Below are 18,754 nucleotides of genomic sequence, written 5' to 3'. Positions count from 1 at the left end.
ATAAAAAGAAGGTAAATTTTAGGTCTTCATTGCTACAAACACTATGGAAACACACAACCAGAGTGTGAATTATGTAAATCATGTAAATTGTGCCACATAGTGCCATTGCGTGAGGGGAAAAAAATCTATCAACGGAGATTTTCAAATTGCAAGTGAATAATCCTCTAAAGAATGGACATTCTTCATGTGGTAGATGGAATTGGAAGAAAATCACAGCAGTTCTAAGAGCCACTGGTTGAGTTGAGTCAGAGCTACAAGGAATGATGATTATTTGCACTGGGAATGAATGGTTGTTGGGATATTTAATTAGTGAGAATATCTGAGTACTTCTTTCTTCTATATGACTTTACATTCCGTATCTGTATTCAATCCAACTTGAAGCTTGAAGGTACTCGTAAGACTGTTAATGAAGGCTTTATTTATTTATTATGTATTTATTTATTTTTAGATTTTGTTTATTTATTCATGAGAGATACAGAGAGAGAGGCAGAGGCATAGGCAGAGGGAGCAGCAGGCTCCCTGTGGAGAGCCCAGTGTAGAATTCGATCCCAGGACCCTGAGATCATGCCCTGAGCCAAAGGCAGATGCTCAACCACTGAGCCACCCAGGCGTCCCTAATAACGGCTTTAAATAGAATGAAAGAATTGTTACTGTGTACCAGAGAAGAGAGGGTTTTGTGCTTTGTGATGGTGGAACAACTGACAAAACTGTCACTTTTGTTAAGGTAGAAAATAAAAAAATATACATAATGAATTGATGGGTTTCATGAAGGAACTTCCAGCTAATGTTGAAAGTGCCACCTGTAGTAAAATATGTATAGAGAAAAAGGAGTTAAATAAGGGTCTAACTTTCAAATAGTGCTTATAAAAACCATAAAAGCTTTGGGTATTTATGATCTTGAACATAAAACTTTACATACTCCTAAAGTAAGAGCTAGCTTCTCAATAACAGTGTGCAGTTTTAAAATCCTTTATTAGTCAGAAGAACTGCCTGGTTAGACTGAAAAGAACAAAGACAGCTTAAAATGAAAAGTACCATTGGAGTCCCCAACCTATAGGCTTAGAAAGATAAATGAAAACTTGGCCCACTTCTTTTAGAAATAAAATACATATTGGATGTCCATCCACTGAGGTGAAAGAACATGCCCTAAATAATACTCAGAACTAGAGTCAAAGAGATTTGACTATGAAAGGATCCTCAATGAAGAAGAATCCTGGCCAGGCAAACGAAATGCTTTTCTCCTTCCTCCCTCCTTTTCTCATACCCTTCCATTCTTAATCATTATCCACTTCCTGCCCCTTTTCTCTACCTTCTTTCCTTTCCTCCTTTCAACGTCCCTTCCTTTATTTAATTTTTAGTCATGGGCTGAATGTATACATCTATGCATTCTTTTATGATCTTGTTGCTTCATCAAAGACAGGTTTTGAAATAAGACTTAATTTATTCAATAGATATTTATCAAACTCATATATAACATGGAAATTCTAGATACTATGGAAACAAGTTTAGAGAAAAACACTCATCTCAGTATAGGAAAAGATTACTAAAGAGGCAATTATCATGTTCAGTGATATGTGTTATGATTGAGAAAGGAGTGAGTAACATTGACAGCCACTGAAAATTAGCCCAATATAGAGTGGAGAAAAAGACTAGAGAGGTGAGGAAAAGCTCACAGAGAAAGTACTGCATAAGATGAGTCCCAAAAGTTGATAAAGAGCATGTGGTAGTGAGAGGTAGTCATTCTGAGAGGAGTCATTAATTTGCTTGAGCAAACTTAGGTCTTTGAAAACTGGTGCAGGCAATTGTGAGGTGAGTAATAGCGTGAGAGTAATAGTGATTTTACATATTTATTGAGGTAATGAAATGTACATCATGTATACATGCACACACATGTTCTTGTGAATGCTTGTGTATTTCAGGTACAATACATGAATTATGTAAATATGAATATGATAGCACATTACAAAGAGAGACAAAAAGATGTTTATAGGCAAGTAAGATGATTGGAAGCATGTATATGAAAGAAAAAGCATGTATATATTTGTATATGTTTGTGCGAAATAAATATTACATATGTGATGTTTGTTCTGGGTAGACCTAGGGATAATTTAGATTATAAACATTAGAGATAGAAAGATGGGTCTGATTTACATGTATAGTCAACCATTGATTTATGAGTTGATGTTTTAATACCATTTGTGAAAAACTAAGACAAGGAGAATTACAACCTGCTTATGGGCAGTGCAAAATTCAATTTCTCAGCATGTCCTTAAAGGAATGTTGGTGTAATAGTAATGGCAAGATGTGCAGACTGGCATCTGAAGCACAGGGAAGGGATGACTGGGTTGCTCAGTGGTTAAGTGCCTGCCTTCAGCTTAGGGTGTGATCCTGGGGTCCCAGGATCGAGTCTTGCATCGGGCTTCCTGCATGGAGCCTGCTTCTCCCTCTGCCTGTGTCTCTGCCTCTCTGTGTGTGTGTCTCTCATGAATAAATAAATAAAATCTTTAAAAAAATGAAGTACAGGACAGATCACAGACAAATGAATGTCAAAGAAACCTAAAGTGCCTGGCAATATGGAGAATGACTGGTTTATATCATTTGAAGACAGGTATTAAGGAAAGCAAATTGAAGAAACGGTCTCTTGAGGTGGGAAGAATTTTGAGTAAGAAAGATCAAAGGAAAATGGCTCCCAAATAGCATGAAGAATCAGCTAACATAAGAAGGAATGTGGTTTTTTGGCAAGTAAAGCAGCTAGGTTTAATTGGATTGCTGCCTATTCTATGACTTAGTGATCATAAAGCACCTGGCCAGGCAGACTGGAGTCAAGTCATGCAATAACTTTTGTGCTATGCTGTAGAGTGAAGACTTTATCTTGAGGAATAGGGTGTGAAGATTTAGGTGGACAAAATGATATATTTGCTTGGGAAAGACAATAATGTTGCAGTGTTAATGACAACTTTGAATATGAGATATACTGAGCATGGAAAAGTTAGAATCTGTAGTATAGAGACTGACAGTGATAAAAGTATGAGATAGAAAAGAAGGGAGTGGAGATGTGCAGGAAAGTTTTGGTCATAGGCTGGATGAAGGAAAATAAAAATAAGTAATTTCAAGATTTTTAACTTAAGTCAAAAGAACAAAAATAGGGAATGCAGAGGGTAATCAAGCTGGCAAGAAGACTAAGGGTTTAGTTTGGGAAGGTTTGAGTTTAAGGTGTATATGTAGCCTGGTTCCTAAGGCTATTATTCTGGAATACAGAAATTAATAAAATAATTAAAACATTCTGGAATGCAGAGATGATTCAGAGTTTAAGATACAGATTTGGGTGTTGTAAATTTGTGAAAGCATAAGAGGTCAGATAGGTGGAAGGGAAAAGCAAAGCTAGTGAAGAAAGTAACTTTACTAGGTCTTTTTTTTTCCTTTGTAAAATGCTTACCTATCAAGCCTAATCCACTGTATATCAGTTCCATAGTCTGTAACCATATCCATACTAACTCCCTAAAGATGACTCTTCTCTATTAAACCAGTCAGACCAAAAATGAGCTCATTACTCATAGACATGATCATAGATATTTACACATATTTATTCTCATTAGGATTATTTTCCATTATATGATTCCATGTTGGTGAAATATCTGAAACATAACTGTGGAAGGAAAATGATGAAATCAATAAAAAATTTGGATAATTATTTTTGCTGATAGGTCTTGAGACTATGACTGATTTCACTTTACATCATTTGAAAAAATGTGCTTACAATTTATTTGAAGGGATTAAATAATAAAATTAATGACAAAATATTCTCCTATTTTATTACTTGCATAAACATTTGGGGAAGGTTCTGCTCATGTAGGTTTTACAATGATAACCACATTCTGATGGAGAGAACATGCCCCAGTTACATTCCCACACTGACTGAGTCCTTCTCTTGTCTTGGCTATTCCTATTTCCATGAAGCCCCTGATCTACCTGACATTATCTCTTCCTCCAACCTAACAAGATTTCCAGCTCTGTATCACAGGTTTCCTGTCCACCTTGGATTCACTCTCAGTTTCTATGACAGTGGAAGATCCGCAGCATCCGCTCCCGCATTTGCTTAGTTCGGGCCCCATAAATCAAGGGATTGACCATGGGAGGCACTAGGAAGTAAAGATTGTCAATGATAATTTGTAGATGAGGAGCCATATGGTAGCCTAAAATCTGGGCCAGGACAGAGAAGACAACAGGAGAATAAAAGAGAGCTATGACACAAAGGTGGGAGCCACATGTATTGAGAGCTTTGCCCCGTGCCTCCCAAGAGGGTATCTGAAAGACAGCATGAAGGATCAGCCCATATGACAGAATGATAAAAAATAGATCAAGTCCCACAGATGCTACAAGAACCATGAGGCCATAGAAAATGTGGTTGGAGATGTCTCCACAGGCTATCTTCACCACAGCCATATAGGCACAGTAGGAGTAAGCGATGATGTGGGTTTGGAACCTTTCCAGTCTTTCTGCCAGGATGGGTGCTGGAGTCAGCACTGCCACTGCCCTTGCCAGGACAGTCAGTGCCATCTTCACAAGTACCTTGTTAGCAAGGATGGTTGTATATCTCAGAGGAAACCAGATAGCCACAAATCTGTCAAAAGCCATGGCTAGGAGGATCCCAGACTCCATGACATAAAAGGAAGGGATGAAAAACATCTGTGTGAGGCAGGCATTGAAGCTGATTTCTTTGGCATTCATCCAGAAGATATCCAGCATGCGGGGCACAGTGACACTGACCAGGGACAGGTCAACAACAGATAGCATGGCCAGGAGGAGAAACATGGGCTCATGAAGACTCTTCTCTACTCGGATGATGCATAAGATGGTGGTATTCCCAAAAATCGTAACAACAAAGACCAAGAAAAAAGGCACAGAGAACCAGCCATGGGAAGATTCCAGGCCAGGAATTCCAGCCAGAACAAATATCAAAGGTTGAGGAATGGAGTTGTTGCAAGAGGTCATCCCTAACCTGAGCTCTTCAAAGCCTGATTCCTAGGGAGAAATAAACAGGGACACTGTGAAGTCACTGAATCATTTGCACCTAAAATGCTGGGTATTCTAGTAGTGTATGGTGATAATCATAATTATATGATACAAACTAATGATCAAATGAATGCTTCAGCTACTTAGAGTGTGGAGGGAGATAATCCTAGGTTACTCTCTCTGTAGAAGCAGTCTTAGGAATAAATGCTCAATAAAGACATATCAACTGCATACTTGAGATTCTCCTGTGGCTCTGATCCAATTTAATAATCAATGTGTGCAGTCCTGTGGAATTTTTTCCGAGATACAAGATTTGACTAGAGACCAACATTTTCAACATTATAGGCAGAAGGTGGGGGTAAGAACAAGCTATAAAGCATGGTTTTCATTCAAAATTGAGGAAGTTGAATTTCTTCATCCTACTTTTTAGTTCTTGAGACTGGCCTTGGTGCTTAGGATTCTTTTCTGGACTCTGTTGATTTTGACAGAGAACCTAGATATTCTGCTGATTTAATACCTGGAAAGCATTATGTTATTCTGGAGAAATAACTGATATTTTGGATGATAAATGTGGAATCCAAAATGCCTCAGTTGATAATAATTTAATATTAAGATTCCAGATTATTCAATAAAGCATGGTTGGGGAGTGGATAAAAGTAAAGGTAAATTATTAATCTTCTGTATATATGTGTATTTATGTAGGGAATATAGTTAAGATTAATGGTAATGCATATTTCTATATAAATTAAGACTATCGCATTTGCTAAATATTTTAACCTACAACTATTTTGAATCAAAATACATATTTAAAAATTGGGGAGCCTGGGTGGTTCAGTGGTTCAGCACTGCCTTTGGCCCAGAGTGTGATCCTGGAGACCCAGGATCGAGTCCCACGTCAGGCTCCCTGCTTGGAGCCTGCTGCTCCCTCTGCCTGTGTCTCTGCCTCTCTCTATCTCTGTGTCTCTCATTCATGAATAAATAAAGTCTCTATAAAATACATATTTAAAAATTTATAAATAATTTGATGAAAGTTATAAAGAGTATACTTAATACATTAGAAGTAGAAGCCGAACAAATGTATAATACATACAAAAATAACAAAGGAATAAGACTTTTTTCTTATTACTATGATTGAAATTAAATTCCACTATGAAGGTTTAGACTCCATCTTTTGTTAGAAACATTCCACCTATATATTTATAAAAGATAATCACAGAAGAAATAAAGTTTCTATAAAAGCTTAAAATAAAGAGATAAAAAACACATATAAAGTTGCTCTAAAAGGAGAATTGCAGTAATATTAACTCTTTGTCCTTTTCTGTTTTTTTTTTTTTTTTTTTTTTTAAGATTTCATTTCTCATTTATTCATGAGAGACACAGAGAGAGAGAGAGGCAGAGACATAGGCAGAAAGAGAAGCAGGCTCCATGAAGGGACTCCTTCCCAGGACTCCAGGATCACGCCCTGGGCCGAAGGCAGGCACTCAACCACTGAGCCATCAAGGCATCCCTCCTTTTATGTTTTAGTTGTCAATGGATTTGGATTATTTGCTTTTTTTTGCTAATTAACTTATTCTAAATATTTAGGAGCCCAAAATAGAATGGCATATCTGCCAAAATACTACTGTATCATTTATACATCATAAATTGAGTTATTTAGATCTAATTATTTAATATATCAACTGCATTTGGCAAAAAACACACCATAGCCCAATGATAGGCAGATCCTGGAAGATTACATGATACAGTGAAAACAGTCAACTCATTGAGATAACACATGTTGGGGATACAATTTCAGTCCTGCCACTTAAGTGACTTGACCAAGCTGCTTAAGACTTGAAGTCTCATTTCCTCATCTCAAAAATGGGATGAGGTTTACCTTTCAAAGCTTGCAGTGAGGATAGAATCCATTATTAAATTCCAACATTGTATAAAATATGCAACATGCTTCGGTGTCCTATAATAGTAAATCTTTTTCTTTTTCTATGAAGTATAAATTTTATGTGTGATACTCAAAAAGTGATGTTCTTTTTGGTTGTTTCTTGGAAAGAACTGTAAGATGATGAACAGTCTTGAATTGACACTATAAAGAGGAATATTTGATGGCCCTTGTAATTTTATCCTCAAATATTTTTAGATTCATTAGATACTAGAGAGCAAAAAAAATGCTTAGTGTCACCAGAAAGACATCTGACCTAATAAAGGACACTAAAATTTTTTTAAAAGTACATTTTAGTTCAATAGGGGAAATGATCCTTCACAAATTCAAACAGGAAGGACTACCCTGTGAAACCAAAAGCTCACTACCAGTGTGAGATTCCAGGTAGAAACTGAATAATGATCTATGAGGAATAATGTAGATGAAAATTCTCCAAGTGATGGGACTATTAGGACATTAGAGTTTTAAGCAACATTGTAAAGTTTTGTCTGAGTGATCCTGGAACAGTTGCCAGGAACAAGTATATCAACATTAATTATAAGTAAAGAGCATCAGTTTAAACATAAAAATTAGAAATGTACTTATTTTTCTACAGAATGTTACTGGGAATTCTCAAGATTGAAGACCCAACCACAGTTCTATAAGTGTTGGTGATGGTAGTATGTGGATTAAAAAGATTTGAAAATCTCTTTTTCCTTACATGACTGTGCATCCCAAGTTTTTCTGCTTTTTTCTCTCCTATTTCTCCCTTTTCCTAGAGTATTACCTGTATATGGTTGTTGAATCTGCTCACAGTAGGGCTGGGACCAGCAGAGCACCCATTTGCTTGAGGTATGAGGAAGATCTGTTGACGACCAGAATAAGATGGAATGTCTAACTTGGAGGCAGATTTATGCTGGTTTGTTCTGATCTTTCTGGGTCCCTAGTGGCCTCTACATTGGGCAAAGTGACTTACTAGCCTGGATATTCTGGGAAACAAATCATAGAGACAATCATTGATGATACCACCTGAGGATAAGAGCAGATATTAAGGAACACTATAGATCTAAGTGTTGGTATGGTTTAGGAGCCCTAGGGAGAAAGAGTAAGGACTGGAGACTCATTTAGGATAGATATTAAAGAACACCTGGAGTAACAGGTATTAGAGCTGCTACAGCTATAGTTGTATAAAAATTGATTTCCCTTGCTTAAGTGCCAATAGTTCAAACCATTTTCAGTTCCAGTGACTTTTGGGGCCCCCATGTACAAAACTTAAACTGAAATTAAGAATCTTGATTTCTGGGGTGCCTGGGTGGCTCAGTCAGTTAGGCATCTGACTTTGGCTCAAGTCATGGTTCCAGAGTCTTGGCATGGAGCCCCATGTCAGGCTCTCTGCTCAGTGGGGAGCCTGCTTCTCCCCCTTCCTCTACCTGCCACTCCCTCTGCTTGTAGTCTTGCTCTGTCTCTCTCAAATAAATAAATAAAATGTTAAAAAAAAGAATCTTGATTTCCTAGATATAATCAAAATCCACAAGAAGCTGGCAAAAAGGGAGATTAAATATGTAGGCCTTAATATATTAAACCAAACCATAATAAAAAATATACCAAAACCCCAAAAAAATAAAATAAAAAAATAAAAAAAAACATGAAAAAAAGGGAAAAGTTTTTTAAACTTTTATTTATTTATGATAGTCACAAAGAGAGAGAAAGAGAGAGAGAGAGGCAGAGGGAGAAGCAGGCTCTATGCACCGGGAGCCTGACGTGGGATTCGATCCCGGGTCTCCAGGATCGCGCCCTGGGCCAAAGGCAGGCACCAAACTGCTGCGCCACCCAGGGATCCCAAAAAAAGGGAAATTAGTAGCATACTTATCTTGATGAGAACTGAGACATGTAGAGAATCATCATATTGTACACCTGAAACCAATTAACACTGAACATTAATTATACTTCAAAAAATGTATGAAAAATCTTCGTTGATTAAATTAAGACCATAGTATGGTAAGTAAGATATATAAAAAGAAACATCAAGGGGTGAGATAAAAGTAGGAACAAGAGAGGAATTCTAGAAAAAAATATTGTAAAATATTAGGTTTAGGAGAGACTGAGTTTCAGAAAGACTCTTGGTGGGAGTGACAAGCTCAATTTGAAAGTAAATGGTAAAGGGGGATATGAGCTGCAGGCTATTTTGCCAGTGGGCAAATGTAAACATTCTAATGATAGTGACTGTCCCTTGTTTGTTTGTTCACTATTATTTCCCCAGTGCCTGGTAAGTTGAGGTCTTAAAATATTTTCATATGAATAAATGTGTATCTCTGCCCCTACACCCTGCCCCTACAGAGGTCTTCATCAAGCATCCACTCTAGACTTTAGGCCGATAATAACACTGCAAGGGGAAGCAATGGTCATACTCCAATGAGCTTGTCAAAGTCTTCAGTAAGCCTTGTTCCCCCAGCCTAAAGTATATTCAGGGTACTCAAATTAATTTAATTCTCTTGTGATTTCTACCAACTTGGATCAGATTGTTATCATATTGTCCTAGATAAGTTTTATAACATCCTAAAAGGTCTTCTGCATTCATTTATTCCATTCTTGTCTCATCCCATTTTCTTCACAGCAGCCATAATGATCTTTTCACTTAAAAAAAGATTTTATTTATTTGAGAGAGAGAACGAGAGAGCTCAGGCAGTGCATGTGTGAGTGGGGGTGGGGGGTAAGGGGTAGGAGAGGGCAAAGTAGACTCCTTGCTCATCAGTAAGCCCTATGCAGTTGGATCCCAGGACCCTGGGATCATAAGTGGAAGGCAGCTACTTTACTGACTGGGCCACCAGGCACTCCACAATGATCTTTTTTTAAAACACAAACCTGGTATGTCACTCCTGTGCATAAAACATTCACGGTCTCCCTCTCATTTTTAGGATAAAATTGAGAACCCAAAAAATGGCCTATGCACCTTTGCATGCTACTGTCCCAGTCTGAGGCACCCACTTTTCACCTCCTTCTCTGTCCTCCAGCCACAAAATGGATACTTGTCCAGTTTTCCTACCTTAAGATCCACACATGTTCACGCATCCTGTTCTCTCTCCCTGTAACATCACCAGTCCCATTTCATGACCTCTGTCTCTTTTCTCAGCTGCTTACGTGCCTTTTGGGACTCAAGTAAATGTCATTTTTAGGGAAGCTTTCCTTGATTGCCCTAGACTAGAAATCTTTGTTTCCACTTGACAGCACTTAATAGCCAGTGTAATTATGCATTTGGGCATCACTTGATTATTTCACCTCCACCAGAATGTAAAGTCCCTGAGACATGGACTTTGTTTTGCCCACACTTCTTAATTCTTCAGAATTAAGCACTGGGTGATGTATGGAAGTGTTTAATTACTATATTGTACACCTGAAACTGAGATAATACTGCATATTAACTATACTAGAATTTAAAATAAAATAAAAGGAGCAACTGGGTGGCTCAGTGGGCTGAGCATCAGCTTTTGGTTTTTGCTCAGGTCATGATCACATGGGTCATGTGATGGAGAACAGAGTCTGCTTAAAGATTCTCCTCTCTCCCTCTGCTCCTTCCCCCACTCATGTGTGCACACACTCTCTCTCTCTAAAATAAGCAAATCTGGGATCCCTGGGTGGCTCAGTGGTTTAGCGCCTGACTTTGGCCCAGGGCACGATCCTGGAGTCCCGGGATCGAGTCCCACGTTGGGCTCCCGGCATGGAGCCTGCTTCTCCCCCCTCCTCTCTCTCTCTCTCTCTCTCTCTGTCTGTCTATCATGAATCAATAAATAAATAAATCTTTAAAAAAATAATAAAATAAGCAAATCTTTAAAAAAATTAAATTTAAAAAATAAATAATAAAAGTAAATGGGGACTTAAACATGGGATTAATTATTTTTATTTTTCTTTAAATCCAGATACTACCACTTAGTCAATATATGACATTGAGCATATTATTTAATCTCTCTGAATCTAAATTATTTACATGTTAGATCAAGACCAACAATCCAGTGATTATGGTGATAATTATAAAATTTTATTTGCATGTGTATATATAGAGCTATGCATTTATGCACATATATGTGCAAATGTATACCTATGTCTCACAAAGTCTGACTTATAATAAATACACAAAATTGTTATGATAATCCATGTGTTAACTAATAAATGCTATTATAAGTGTCTTGTGTGTGTGTGTGTGTGTGTGTGTGTGGCACTATTGTAAGTGTCTTTTATGTTTTCATTTATTTAATCCTTTAAGCTCTCTGAGGCAGGAAATCATATGATCCTTATTTTATTGATTTTGACAACAAGTCCTGGAAAGTTTCAGCAACTTGCTTGAGCACACAAAAGCAGAAAGTGGAAGAGATGAATAATGAACTCAGATACTCTGCTTCTAAAGCCAGTGCACTTAACTTCAAACCATACTAAGAGTTTACTTGGCAAAAGGCATATTAAGAATTTAACTAAAATGTATCATGACATTTTCTACAATAAAGGTAGGGAGAATTTTTAGTTAGTTTGCTCTGAGGGAAAAAACTTAATCTTTCTGGGGTATCTGGGTGGATCAATGGGTTAACCATCTGCCTTCAACTCAGGTCTTAATCCCAGGAGTTTGGGATCAAGATCCCCCAAGGTCCTGGGATCTAGCCCTGCATCAGGATCCCTGATCATCAGGTAGCCTGCTTCTTCCTCTTCCTCTACCTATTGCTGCCCCTGCTTGTGTTCTCTGTTTCTCTCTGTCAAATACTTAAATAAAATTTTAAGCAAAATAAAAGAAAAGAAACTTAATCTTTCTGATAAAGTAGGGGAGTTTAAATAAGAGCTATATCTTGAAGGATAATTAAACTCTTCCCAGGTAAAAAAGAGGATGAGTCAGAGAGAAACATTTTGAGCAAAACATAAATACATGGAGAGACCTATTATTTGAGAGTTTTCTGGGTTTTTTTAAGATTTATTTATTTATTTTTGGAGGGGTGGGCAGAGAGAGAAAGAGAGAGAGAGAGAGAGAGAGAGAGAGAGAGAGAGAGAGAGAAGCAGACTCCCTGCTGAATGCAGAGCCCCCGAGACCATGACCTGAACCAAAATCAAGAGCTGGATGCTTAATCAACTGAGCCACTCAAGCACCCCAAAGATCTATTATTTGAATGAAGGTGGGAGTCTTCAAGAACTGGCAATGAGTTCAAGGGATATATAAGAATGAGAAATAGCAGAAAGAATTTCATTAAGCTTTGCTTTGCTATCCTGGTGCTTCCATGGGTCTGACATATCAATTCTGTTTGTTTTTTAACTTTTAGGAGGATAACTATGATCTCAATGTGAACGGTGTGTTGGGCATAGTAATTAAAAGCTAATGCCTTGAAAATGTCAGTGGCAACTATTGAAATAGCCCAACTGGGAAATGATAAAACCTTGAACAATCATCTTTTAGTAGAGTCTAAGGAAGAGGAATGGGGAGAAGCAGCCCCAATATTTACCTCTAAGAATCTCTTATACTAAATAGAAGGAAATTACAGAGAAAAGAAAGAAGGCACAAATAATACTTTACAAGTAACAAATCACAAAAAGAGAACATCAATTCAGTGAAATTCAGGATATTATTTATTGACTCTGGAGTAATTTCCATTTTGTATAAGCAAAGAAGTGAAGGAAAGAGTCATATTTTTAAAGAGAAAATACTCATATTTTTTCCAATAAAATACTTATGTCATTTTTAATAATTTTATTTTTAATTATCACTAGTAGCATAATCACTTTTATTAAATTGAGATTTTATTTTATTTTATTTTATTTTATTTTACTTTTTAATTGGAGTTCAATTTGCCAACATATAGCATAACACCCAGTGCTCATCCCATCAAGTGTCCCCCTCAGTGCCCATCACCCAGTCACCCCCACCCCCCACCTACCTCCCTTTCTACCACCATTTGTTCGTTTCCCAGAGTTAGGAGTCTCTCATGTTCTGTCTCCCTCTCTGATATTTCCCACTCATTTTCTCTCCTTTTCCCTTTATTCTCTTTCACTGTTATTTATATTCCCCAAATGAATGAGACCATATAATGTTTGTCCTCCGATTGACTTATTTCACTCAGCATAATACCCTCCAGTTCCATCCACATTGAGGCAAATGGTTGGTATTTGTCGTTTCTAATGGCTGAGTAATATTCCATTGTATACATAGACCACATCTTCTTTATCCATTCATCTTTCGATGGACACCGAGGCTCCTTCCACAGTTTGGCTATTGTGGAAATTGAGTTATTTTAATAATAGATTCCCTTCTTTAGCAAGGACATAATATCTGAAAACCAGCATAGTTGAGTCTAGCTCAGTGGGCTTGTTCCTAAGCTCTGGGCAAATTCCCAAGTATGTAGCATCAAGCATAATGTTGTTTCTGTTTTCAGGACACTCTTTGATGAAGGTAAAGAGAATATTTTTAAAGATAATTAGTGTTAGTCCAGGTAACAAAATAGCATGGACAAGTCATTCTTTGTGGAGACACAATATTCCATGAGCGATACAACGTTTAAACTTCTGTGATCTTGATTATTGCAATATTGAACTTTTCCACATTTCTGTTTGACAACTTGTCCTATGTGTCCATTCTTATGAATAAAACACAATTATTTGTTGTATTTAAAGGACACTAGCCCTGTTATATTGCCTCTTCTGTAGAATATTGACAGTGATCATTAATTTTTCTTTTTTTAAGATTTATTTACTTATTTATTCAGAGAGGGAGAGAGAGAGAGAGGCAGAGACATAGGCAGAGGAAGAAGGAGGCTCCGTGCAGGGAGCCGGACATGGGACTCGATCCCAGGTCTCCAGGATCACACCCCAGGCTGCAGGCAGGGTTAAAACGCTGCGCCATTGGGGCTGCCCATGATCATTAATTTTTCAATTGCAGATACTTCATGTGGAATTTTCTGAGCTTTCATGGGTTTCTTCATGTTTTTAATCACTCCCTATGTGAAAAGAAACTGCTAGCCTCAGTTACAACACAGAAGATCAGTAGCAGCAAGAAGGAAATGGAAAAAAAATAGAAAAAAAAAAGAAGCAGAATGGAATCTTTTTCCAATCAACAAGCTTTGAGTAAGTTCCCTTCAATCCAGGTGTGCACAAAATATCTCATACCCTCTAGTTTCATTACAGTTAGGGAATGTCTATTATATGTGGTCACTCTTCCCCACCAAAATCAGAGGGAGGGATGATTTTCATGTCAGTTACAAAAATGGAATCAATTATTTCCATACTTCCTATTATGATAGATATCATCTTTGCAAACAATTTCAGGATAATCAAGTGACTTTTACCTTTAGAGAACTAAGGACATGGTCTCGAATTTTTTTGGTCCTAATACCATAAACAATGGGATTAAGGAAAGGAGGTACCAGGAGGTACATATTGGCAATAAAGATATGAATTTGGGGAGCCACATTGTGGCCAAAGCGGTGAGTGAGGAAGGTAAAGACAGCTGTAGAGTAGAAAACAAGGATGACACAGACATGGGAGCCACAGGTGCCTAGAGCTTTAAAACTTGCTTCCCGTGATGGAAGGCGAAAGACTGCACGGAGGATTAGGACATAAGAGACAGCGATGAAAAAGCCATCACAGGAACCAATGACAGAGGCCACACTGAGGCTGTAACGTTTGGTAGCTCCTGTGTCCACACAGGCCAGCTTCACCACAGCCATGAACTCACAGTAGGTGTGGGCAATGATTCGTGTTCTGCAGTAGGGCAGCTGTTTGAGCAGGATGGGATGTGGGGAAAAGAAGGCCACTCCCCGGAGTACCACAGAAGCTCCCATTTTGGCAATGCGAGCATGGGTGAGAATCGTGGTATGGCGCAGTGGATCACAAATGGCCACATAACGGTCAAAGGCCATGGCCAGGAAAAAGCCCGATTCCATCGCAGTAAAGCTATGAATGAAGAACATTTGAGCCAGGCAGGCATCAAAGGCAATGTCATGGGCTCCAAGCCAGAAGAGACAGAGCATGCGGGGCAGCGTGGATGTGGAGAGGACCAGGTCGGTGATGGAGAGCATGCAGAGAAAGAAGAACATAGGCTCATGGAGACTTCTCTCTGCCCTCACCACGGCCAGGATGGTCACATTCCCCACCACAGCCACCACGTACATGGAGCAGAAGGGGATCCCAATCCATACATGCAGGTGCTCTAGTCCTGGGATGCCCATCAGCAAGAAGGTGTCTGGAGATGTTTGAGATTTATTGGCTAGTCCCATTGTGTTACTGCTCTCTGTCTTTTATGGAAGTAATCCTCCTTTTTAGGGCAAAAGTTTTCTGGCAAGTTCATCACAACCAAATCTGGCAACAAATGAAAAGCAAATCTAGAAGACCCCAAAACATCACATTAGAAAACACCAAGGTTGTAATTTAGAGTAAAAAAAAAAAAAAAGCTTAGTGACACTGGGCAAAGCTATGCAACCCAACACAAAGCACTTATTCTCAAACAAGTCATGAATTCCACAAATCCGTTCCAAAGAAAACAGTGAAAACCCAACTTTGAAACATCTCTGTGTAAGAAAAATTCAATATCACCTGAATTTCCCATCTGACTCACTCATAGGACCAGATTAGCTTTTGCTAGAAATGTCAGGTATTATAGGGAAAACAGATCTTAGAATTCATATACGCCAACTTCCTTCTTAACGTGATCCTGAAATATATTTTTCTAGCTGATGTCTGAGTTTTTCTCAAGTATAGTTACTCATTTATCAGACAGTCAATTCCATGTTTTTCTAGTCCTGTCATAGAAGCTGCCAGACGGTGTGAGCCTTCCCACTGGAGTGTTACAGATTCACTTGTCTTCTGCATAGTTTTCAAGAAGTCTGAGGTTTAACACTCATGCCTCCTGTAGGTTCTCTCTGTTCTGTACGCATTGTATCCTGTTCTGAACTTTTATCATTTGTATTTGAACATACCAGTCATTACAGAGATCCATGCACTTGGTATCTCTTTTGATTTATACACTATTAGTGTGGTTTCAGTTTGTATCATTTTTTAATGTGAAGTATGGAAGAAAGGTAATACTTTGTTGATCCTAACATGAAAAAGGCATTATCTTGGAATCCTTATAAATGTTCATTTTTGTTGGAAGGGAAATGCAAACTAAATAATGTTTTGCCTATTTTACTAATTAGGAAATAGAAGCCCAAAGTGTTAACATAGTGCAATGGCATAATGGAAAGAGTGCCAAGACACCAGAATTTTGACACAACTCAGCATGAATGACAAGTTCACACTATTTTCATAATATTGCACTCAATATTTCTTGTCACAAATGTTAAAGTCATCAACTATAACCTAATATTTTTCATAATTTTTAACTCAAATTTCTCAAGATGATTTTAAACAAGTGATTAAAAAATTAGCCCCTTCATTTAAACTTGATAATCTGTATTGTATTTTTACAGATAACACTTTAAAATAATCATTATAGTGCATTTCTTTTATTATTATTATTAAGCATTTACATACATACATCTACATAGAAACAACTGAAGTATAATTTTGATGTAAGTAAAGTCCAATAATGAGATATTTATTGAGATTTCCACAAAATACCTAGATATCAGAGTTAAGACAAGAGAAATATCCTTGCTGTTTGGTAGATATTCTTACTGCTTTGCATTTCCATGATTGTAAGACAGGACTCCAGGTATAGAGAGATAGAGCAACTAATGAAAAGTGGACTTCAATTTAATTACTGCTTCATCTGAGGGCTTGAAGATCTTGATTACTTACATTTCCACTTCCCAAGAAATATATAAAGCTAGGCACATTCTCTACTGGACCCTAACACTTTTTAAACTAAAAATTCATTGAGAGAAGACCTAGATATCTGTACTCACATATGCCTAAACAGGTGAACAAGCAGTGTCTTGTACATCTAAGTTTTCTCTTGTGTCGTCATGAGTTATGGTATACTATAGCCAGAGATGCAGATACACAGGACTCTTTAATTTTTTGAATACAACATAAAGATTCCTTCAAGCTTACCACATTAATGCTCAAATAAGTGCTTTCAAATATGCATGGATATATTTAAATAAACATATTTTAAAGCACAAACAAAATGCTATTATACCTGCTAAAACACACCCTGCATTTTTTCTGAGAATTATTAGGCTAGAAATCAAAATCTAAGTGTGGAGATGTTACACAGAAATGTCAGCTCTCTTCTTTTAAAAAAATCCACTAGGAGAAAATTTTATGTCCCACAAAGTTTTACTGTGGAAGTCTTTCTATACTTTGTGCTCTCTCTTATCTGTGCAGATTAACTAGTGTGAGGATTAAGTACATCAAATATTACAGTAGTTAATGTGACTAAGAGGATGTAAAGGTCTGTAGTGTTTTGAAAATAAAGGATATATAGAGAAAAGTTAGTTATGGCTTGTTTTTGCCCAGTTGATCACTTCAATAAACAGACTGTTTTTTTTAACCTTACCCCAAAATATTTTTCCTCCCATAAGAGTTGCCTTGACTGATCAATGTCTAATGTTGAGTGAGTGGACACTGGCTGTTCTTTGCTCACAACTGTCTCTGACCTCAAAGCCTGGTCCTGTTCAATCAGGTTTTAATCTATTTTAATTTTAATTTGGAATACCTATGATCTTATGCTCCCTATACTTTAGAGCTAATGAATAGTAACTGTATTTATATCATCTATGGAGGAAAAAAAAGTCCATTCCTCCTTCTAAGTATATCACATGTCTATGATTCTTATTTTATTCTTTATTCTTAACTTAAATAACTTTATTCTTAATTTTACTAAGTGTATTGAAGAGGTAAACATTACCTTTTCAAGGATTTCATAATTCTATAAATGCAGATGTTTGAATGTAGCCCTCTCCTCTCTTTCTCTGCCCTGTATCTCTATCTTTGGCTCATTCAAATTGAAAGCTGAGAGTCATCCAAAGAGTCAGCTTCTATAGGGAGTAGATTCTAGGAGAGAAGTGTGCTCAGTGAACATGAGCTGGAATTATATCCAACTCTAAATCCTACTGGATTAAAGGTGTAGATTACAAGGAAATCAGTGGTCCTCTGGGATACAGGGCCTTTTCCCAAATTACAAGACCAAAATTACTTTTAGGTATACCAATTACTATTTACTATCCCTTAAGATAATAAAAAAAAAAACATTATTATTTCCCAAAGGCCGGCTGAGTGCTTTGACATGGAATATATTTGTAGAATTTATTAGGAAAAATATTATAAAACCACAGAACTAAGGAAAAGTATTATGTTTATGCCCTGAGAGATCATCATTTTCTAGAACCTAGACTTTGTGCATAAAAATTCCTTCTCCCACTGATCTTCAAAACAGCTTCTGGAAACAGAAAATAATCACTAAACATATAAGGAAACAGAGAGACTGAGAGATTAAATAATTTCTGTAAAAATTTATAGTCAATGAAGAGTAACATCAGGATCTGAATCTAGACATCTCTGGCTCCATGTTTCATTCACTTAACTACTATATCACCAAGATTTGAAAATAAAGTATGCCTGAATTAAGATCTATATTATCTCTTATGGAAAATAGTAAATGCAATGTCCAAAGTGCCTTTGCAAAGTGCCAAAATCAAATGCCTTTCTAATTTGGTCCCTGCTAGCCTTTTGGTATCATCTTGTGCTAAAGAACTCACCTTTGAATTTCCTTGAGTCTCAGCCAACCTAGACTTTATTTTTCATGTTTCCTTTACGATTCTCTTTCAAAGTTTTTGTTTCTGCCTCTAAAGTTTTCTCCATCTCTCTCTCCATGCTTTCTCATTTCCTACTCATTTTAAGGTTCCCCAGGAGTGTCAA

The 18,754-nt window shown here is 37.2% G+C and overlaps 2 protein-coding genes across 2 annotated transcripts; both read right to left on the bottom strand.

The window, feature by feature from the left end:
• Nucleotides 1–4,047: 4,047 nt before the first annotated feature.
• Nucleotides 4,048–4,992, bottom strand: LOC129504946 (olfactory receptor 52K1-like). The gene has a single exon (XM_055317846.1). It carries the CDS (start codon nucleotides 4,990–4,992, stop codon nucleotides 4,048–4,050), a length of 945 nt encoding a protein of 314 aa, XP_055173821.1.
• A 9,231-nt stretch (nucleotides 4,993–14,223) lies between these two features.
• LOC129504944 (olfactory receptor 52D1-like) lies at nucleotides 14,224–15,168 on the bottom strand. Its single transcript, XM_055317844.1, has one exon. The coding sequence runs from the start codon at nucleotides 15,166–15,168 to the stop codon at nucleotides 14,224–14,226; it is 945 nt and encodes a 314-aa protein (XP_055173819.1).
• Nucleotides 15,169–18,754: the final 3,586 nt, after the last annotated feature.

The sequence above is a fragment of the Nyctereutes procyonoides genome, unplaced genomic scaffold (genome assembly GCF_905146905.1).
Source record: "Nyctereutes procyonoides isolate TBG_1078 unplaced genomic scaffold, NYPRO_anot_genome, whole genome shotgun sequence".
NCBI classification, from domain to species: Eukaryota; Metazoa; Chordata; class Mammalia; order Carnivora; family Canidae; genus Nyctereutes; species Nyctereutes procyonoides.
The sequence above is the reverse complement of the archived record's forward strand: the minus strand, read 5'-3'. Positions and strand labels throughout refer to the sequence as shown.

Bases quoted from the DNA above. Each gene is read 5' to 3' on its own strand.
- LOC129504946 (XM_055317846.1), bottom strand. From the start codon at position 4,992: ATGACCTCTTGCAACAACTCCATTCCTCAACCTTTGATATTTGTTCTG.
- LOC129504944 (XM_055317844.1), bottom strand. From the start codon at position 15,168: ATGGGACTAGCCAATAAATCTCAAACATCTCCAGACACCTTCTTGCTG.